Below are 7,532 nucleotides of genomic sequence, written 5' to 3'. Positions count from 1 at the left end.
AGTAAGTTCATTTCTTAGAAAATCTTTGGTTAAACAAACTAAATTTAAAAACTAAATATGAAATGTGTGTATATATTCGTTCTAATCCCCCAGTATGAAGTTACAATTAAAGTATTAGGCAGAAAAAAAACAAGTATGAAGTGATCCTGTAAAAACAACTTTATATTCTCATTATTTATTCCTTATGTATAATTTGGTTTCTGCAGCTAAGCAGACTAAATAAAAGTTAAAAGTAAGCTCTTCCCCCCATCAAGTGTGAAGTTCACCTGTGGAAAGGCATGGAATTAACTTGGAAAGAGCTTTCATTTGATGGCTTAATATGCAGCCAATTTTTAACTTTTGCAAGGATTTCTATGCCGAACAGTTCCTAACTTGTTCCTCTATGGAATACATGTGCCTTCATTCCTTACTTGCAATATTTATAAACACAATAAATTGATTGAGTTTTCCCAATATGTAAAATGAAACAAAATAAAACAATGAAAATATATTTTTCATGCTTTTCTTAAATCATTTTAGCGTGATTTATCAAAAAAAAAACTATATGCACGTACCAAATATAGCATAGAAAATTCTACTTCTAAATAGCCAGTTCTGTATACAATATTTCACTAACATATTCACAGCCTAATTATTTAGTTTTGTTGTGATGCATGCTGTATACCATACTCATTTATTTGAATTTTTTTATTGTTTTATTGCTTAAGGTATTACAAAGAGTATTACATATGTCTCCTTTTTTTCCCGCCCTTGACAATCCCCTGGCCTCCCCTACCCCGCAGTGTCTTATGTCCATTGGTTATGCTTATATGCATGCATAGTCGTCCTTCGGTTGATCTCTTACCCTCCCCTCTTGCCCCCCAACCCTCCCCGGCCTTCCCACTGTAGTTTGACAGTCTGTTCGAGGCTGCTCTGCCTCTGTATCTATTTTTGTTCATAAGTTTATAATGGTCTTTATTATCCATAAATGAGTGAGATCATGTGGTATTTTTCCTTCATTGACTGGCTTATTTCACTTAGCATAATGCTCTCCAGTTCCATCCATGCTGCTGCAAATGGTAAGAATTCCTTCTTTTCTACAGCAGCATAGTATTCCATCGTGTAGATGTACCACAGTTTTTTGAATTCTTTTATATATTTTAAAATTAGCATTTGTATATTTTACAAAATTATGACTATTAATAGATTTAGTATATCAATATTATGTTGCTCTTAAAATAAACTGCTTTTCTGATTGTCTAAAACCTTATCAAATCTTTGAAGTCTTCTAAATGTCGCTGAAGGCATGATGAGTATTAAAAGGTTGTTCAATGGTTCTAAAAATTAATGTTGCTCAGTCAAGTAACCAAAAGGTGAAATATGTATTCAATACATATTTTCCATGGGCTGGGCTAGTACTGTCTACATCCTCAGGAATAAAGAGTGGGAGGGGAATAAAGTAGTAAAGATATCTGAGAGCTTTTTAGGGAGAAAAATAGGTTTGTTGAATCATTTGATATGGAGGAGGGTGAAATTGTTAAGATGTTAAACAACTGGGATGAGAGGAGGTCACCAATGTTATAGGAAGCAGATTCAAACAGAGAGTGAGAGATAATGAGTTCATTAAATTAATGACTTAATTTTCATGACTGGTAATAACTGCTCAGTTTTTAATATGCAAGAATTATAGGCATTCAAATCATTTGTGTTCATATCAGCAATTATTTTTTATATGTTTACTACAAGCATGGAACTAAGCTGATATCAAAATACGTGTGACACTCTCCCTATTTCCAAGTCCATCAGAGACTAACAGAAAACTAGATATGTACAAGAGATGCCACAGATAGAAGCAAAAAAAACCCTTGTTAGAGGGATGTTCAAAGTTCTCTGGGACCACAACCAAGATAATTTTGTTTTCTATACCGATATCAAGTGAAGCTAAAGAGTAGCTGTGACATTTTGGGTTTTGTGAATGACTTGTACTGATGTTAATGCATTTTATAACTTTTTTCTTAAGTAATTTTAAATTTTTATAAAGATTTACATGCAAATGAATGATAGATTTGTGTGTTAGAATGATGACTTGTAATAGTGTGAGGGGATTAAAATGATGAGGACCAGAAGCAATAACTTCATTAAAGGGGAATTTTCCAGGGGCTGGGCCAGTACTGTCTACATCCTCAGGAATAAAGAGTGGGAGGGGAATAAAGTAGTAAAGATATCTGAGAGCTTTTTAGGGAGAAAAATAGGTTTGTTGAATCATTTGATATGGAGGAGGGTGAAATTGTTAAGATGTTAAACAACTGGGATGAGAGGAGGTCACCAATGTTATAGGAAGCAGATTCAAACAGAGAGTGAGAGATAATGAGTTCAGTTAAGAATATGTTCCATCATTGGTTGGGAGCAGACCATGGGAGGTGTAGCCTCGACAAAATTGAACAGATCTATTTCAGAGAGCAGCAGCTCTTCATCATTCATGCTCCTTATTCTAGGAGCTATCCAGAGTACATTCCTGGCTGCTGCATGTCCCTCTACTTGCACACACTTATCTGCTTCCAGGGTGTCCAACTTTTAGAAATGGCTATAGGCCTTGTCAGAGCAGCAAGAGCACTTTTCCGACATCAGTGTACCTCAGAGATTAGTTTGGCATTCAACTTGGAAACTGGCAAACTGATTCCACAGGGACTTGTGGGGGATGGTGCAGAGGGGAGCATTAGCCATAGCAGTGACCACAATCCTGTCAAAGGATGTATTAAAAGGTCTCCCACCGTGGGAACTATGGCAAGCTTATACCTTGGGAACTTGTCTTGACTTCTCATTGTACTTCTGAAGATGTAAGCAAGCTCTGCCTGCTTTCATTCGGTGATCCTCATGTGAGTGCACTGCACAGCCTGAGCTCCACCTGTTTCAGCAGGGCTCTCCCTTTTCCAAGAAATTTTTTTTAAAATGACCTTGCATATTACACTCAGGAACAGTTACAACAACCAAGAATTATTTTGGTAATCTGTGTCCAGTCCATCATGAGCCTACTAGGAATTTAGGTAGGCATATGAACTAGATAAAACATTAACCTGAAAACAAAAAAAAAAGAAAAAGAAAAAAGCGTTATTCTGTATATATGTGCATGTAAGTGAATAGCACTGAGAAGTATTTTGTATCAAGAGAATGACCAGCAGTATCAGAGAAATATCCTACCAAATCTGAATCTCTAGGGTTAGTGCTTCAGAATGAGTATTTTAGAAAACCTCCACACAAAAAAAAAAAAAGAAAGAAAAAGAAAACCTCCCCAGGTAGTAATGATGCACACAATTAGTTATGACAAGCTGGTGTTCAATGAAAACAGATGGAAGTCAATAACACCATCATTTAAAGTCAAGTAAGTGGATGGTAACAAAGCAAACTGAGGAAGAATTCTCAGAGGCAGATAAACAACTAGGATTAAGAAGAGATGGAAATGTTTCAGACATGAAAAAACAGTTCCAGTTTCAAATGAGGAATAATCAAATGTCAGCTAAGGAAAAAAAACAAAAAACGACTGAAGGTAATTACTGGAATTTAACACAGCAGAGGTAAGTGATTGTTTTGCCAAAATAATTTCAGAAAACAGCCAGGAATCAAAGCTTGTCTGCAGTTAAGCAACGAGGATATTTTTATTTCTGAAAGCTTATAGCTATTATTAAAGATTTCATTATTGGGCTATATCTGCACAACAGCACAGATTTTAACTGATACAAAATTACTAAACCCTATGTTTCTCAATTAGGAAGGACAATCTTCAGAGTATTACACAACTATATGGTTTCCAAATTTTCACTGGCCTTTTACACTATTTGTATGGAAGTATGAGTAACAGAAGTTTCCTTACTGTATGCAAAATTTTTATTTTAACAGCCCCTCATTTTTCAGCACTCATTTTCCTCTTCAAATTTAAAAGCAAAATGGTTTGGGGGCAAGACATTTCAACTCCACGTTTGAATTGTTCTTTGCTCCTCACTTCTTTCTACAATTTCAGCGTGGAGAGACAGTGAAAGTAGAAATGCTGCCTTATAAGAAGTCCCAAACTCACCCTGGCCCAGAGCCACTTGATATTTTACTTAGTTTAGGCTTTCCTCATTTGGTCATTTCAACAACTGATAAATATTGGCCTCATATGATGATCCTCTCTTCAGATCGCCCAACTCATCAGTATTCGGAGAGCCCTAAAGATAGGGTAAAGTTATCTCTACTAGTAACAACAGACTGGGCAACCTTACCACTTTTGGTCATGCAACAATAGTACTTCTTAGCAGCTTCTCTACTCTCCGTAACAGAAAGCAGATCTGAAATATACCTTCTTTGCTTCCTACAGGCATGGCTCATAGGCTCTGCCAACCCAGGTCAAACATCGAGGCAATTGAGTATTCTTGTCCAGGGTGATTTGTAAATTACAGCCATGATAGAAATGCGTCTCAAATAAGGTATTTAAAGGAAAATAGAAAAGAAAAAAAAAAAGATACCCCCCAGGACAGTTGTATGCTCAATGATATTACACAACTATCTCTCTCGGGGTGGGGGTGGAGAGGGGCAGGGAGGGAGACTTATGGGTTTATCAGTTTCAGCGAAGGCTAATTTCAAACTGTCACTTGATATTTTTAGAGGCAGAGATGGAAAGAGACATGGGTTGCACACCATAACATAGTCACTTCACTATAAAGATATAACCAATATGGGAAGCATGCCAGAGTCCCCGGATAATCAAGGCTAGAGTGTGTAGGCCTTGGTGATAGTACACCGAATGTCCAAGGCCACTCTGCCCCTAGGCTAAGATACCATAAGCAGCTGCAAGGCCACAACAATCTCACAGTGCCCTTCTATAACCCAAATGATTGTCACTGTTGGCAACCAGCCTTCTTTGTCTCTGGAGTGATATACAGGTTACTGACCAGCTAGTTGGCCAGAGAGCAGCTAGGAAGGGAAAAGGATAGAGAGCTCAGATGGAGCTGAGAGCTGGTACTGCCAAGATGTAAGGCTAACAGCTCCCAGAGAGCTTAGATATAGCTACCATGTTAACCAGCTAGAGTGTGCTGGGCAGGAGAGACAGAAGCTGCTAAGCCAGAGAGTTCAGATACCACTCCGATGTAAGGTGGTGAGTTTAGAGGCAGATAATAACAGTGGGTACAGAGACTGCTACTACTTTGTGAGAAAGATATGTATTTTCCAGATGGTGTTCGGCTGCCTGATTGGGACACTGTTGTGAAGGACTATTTTGTCTGATGGAAAACAGAAAAGTGGGCCCTCTTGGCTTCATGGGACAAGGACCCTAGGTTGCTTTCCCCTGATTCAGAGCCTCTTCAGGATTCAAGTTGGAGTAGATAGGGTGAAAATTGATGCTGTAAATACATAAACACCAGACATAATTCAGGTGACTCAGATGCAGATTATTTATTATTTCATAATTTAAACCTTCAGTAGTGACAACAGAGTTGAGGAATAAATTATGTTTTTATCTCTTCTTGGTTTAGGCCAGTTTCTGATGATTTATTTGGATTTATCCTCTCTTCAGGCCAAAGTTGTTAGAGACTGTTGCTGTAAGAGAAAACAAAACAAAATACCGGAGTTGCTTCTTTTTTTTCTGAGCTAACATATTTCTAACACAAGTAATTTCAAAGATGTGGGTAATTGTAAGGATCAAGAAATGAAAACTAAATCTAGAAAAAAACAAACAAACAAGGATCTTTTGCCTTAACTGCAAATACTCTGAATTTTATAATAGAAGTGGTTTTATAAATACTCTATTTATCCATGTTCAGTAGAATGATTCACACACTTTGATACACATACAATTTACTGAATGAATTAGAAGAGGAAAGCCAAGGCAATATTTGGCATTCCAAGGACTCTGAATGATGAGGATCTAATGTCATTAAAAATCTAAAATCACTCTGTAGAATTATGAAAAATGAAACCAATTAAGCATGAAATAAAGTCAAAATGTTTATTGTAAATTTAAGTACAAAAGCAAAAATGACAAAATATTTTTAGAACCAAGATAAATAATGTTTAAAAAATGTTATTTATTAACAGTATGCTAGATCTAAAACCCTAACTTACATAACAGAAAAATCAACCAAGAGGCAGAAGGTAAAAATATAATTAGCATTCCTAATACTATAGGTCGTCTCAAAATTGCCTCTAGTTCCATATGGTAATATTTTGTACTTTTTATTTCTATGTCATACTCTTTATAGACATAGCTCATTACTAAATGACATAGTGAAAAAAATAACAAAAAAGCCAATAGGACAGTAAAAAATAGTAAAATTTTAAGATATGCTATCTCTCAGAAAATATACCACTTACATGTCCAATTGACTAAAAGTAAATAATTTATGAAGTTACAACTGGACACATACAGATTGGTGGTGATCATTACGATTAGGTAATTTGGCAATAGATATCAAAAAACAATAAGAGTGTACATACTATATTTATGCTTTGATCAATCTCTCTTCTAGGGATTTAACCTGAGACTATAATCAGACAATTGCTCCAAAATGTGTATCCATTTAAGGATATTATTTACAGGGAATTTGTAATAATGAAAAACTGGAAGTACTCTAAATATTCATAATAATCAATTTTAAAATAAATTCTTTTTCATTTTTAAATTGAATACCAAATGTCAGAAAATAATTACATAGGCCTAATTTTAAGATAGGCAATGTCCATAATAGTCTCTAAGTTTAAAAAAGTACTTTTTTGTTTACTTAGGAAAACATTTAAGAAGACATGCATCTATATTATTAATGAAAATCGTCTTTGTGTGTTGATTATGAAAATGTATATTAATTTATATATATACCAAGGTAACATTGATATTTTAATAAATATTTGATAATATATTAACAATCAGAAATATGAAGTTTGAAAATAAAATTACCTATATTGTAATTCACTGTTAGTTTAGTTCTAAAACCAAAATTTACCTGGATATTCCTACTTTCCTTTTATATGCATTTCAGAATCTTTTTCTCAATTATATGTACCCATGTATCCAAAATATATTTTCATTGAGTTTATTTTTAATATAATTATAAAATAATAATAATAATATATTTTTTAAACTGTCAGGCACTGGAAAAGCTTTATGTGTAAGCACAGGAAGGGGAGAAAGCAAAGTAAAACCTGGTAACTGCTCCCTACTTGCCTGCCCTACCTTACACCTCCATCCCCTCAATTCTTTGCCCTCAAAATATACAGAAACCTACATATACATAGATGTTGGAAGAGGATACGTTTTAAAGTTAAAAGATTAAAAAGGAAGAGGTAAATACTGTCAGCTTCAACTTAAATGGAAAAGGAAAGAGAAATATTTTAGATAATAAGATTCAAAATTCATGGGGAATTTCCTTTATCATTAAGTCTAGAAAATAAATGTTAAATTAATTATAAAGTAAATATAAAATGTAAATATGATATGTATGATAGTTTTAAAAATGAAAATGTAAGTTACAAATATGATTGAAGCCTAATAGCTTCAGAAGATGATAAACTGCTGAACGTAATAAAAA

At 34.7% G+C, this 7,532-nt stretch overlaps 2 protein-coding genes across 2 annotated transcripts in view; both read right to left on the bottom strand.

Moving 5' to 3' along the window:
• LOC106725502 (disintegrin and metalloproteinase domain-containing protein 18-like) overlaps positions 1-4,334 on the bottom strand; it is an 82,964-nt gene extending 78,630 nt beyond the window's left edge. The window contains exon 1 of the mRNA XM_014536893.1: positions 4,313-4,334. Within this exon, the coding sequence (XP_014392379.1) occupies positions 4,313-4,334 (22 nt within the window). The remainder of the gene's footprint in view (positions 1-4,312) is intronic.
• Positions 4,335-5,467: 1,133 nt separating this feature from the next.
• The window catches only part of LOC102251340 (disintegrin and metalloproteinase domain-containing protein 5-like), a 57,010-nt gene continuing 54,945 nt past the window's right edge, over positions 5,468-7,532 (bottom strand). The window contains exon 11 of the mRNA XM_014536983.1: positions 5,468-5,547. Within this exon, the coding sequence (XP_014392469.1) occupies positions 5,535-5,547 (13 nt within the window). The 3' untranslated portion in view covers positions 5,468-5,534. The remainder of the gene's footprint in view (positions 5,548-7,532) is intronic.

Source organism: Myotis brandtii, unplaced genomic scaffold (assembly GCF_000412655.1).
Source record: "Myotis brandtii unplaced genomic scaffold, ASM41265v1 scaffold103, whole genome shotgun sequence".
NCBI lineage: Eukaryota > Metazoa > Chordata > Mammalia > Chiroptera > Vespertilionidae > Myotis > Myotis brandtii.
Note: the sequence above shows the minus strand (reverse complement) of the source record. Positions and strands in the feature narration are given on the sequence as shown.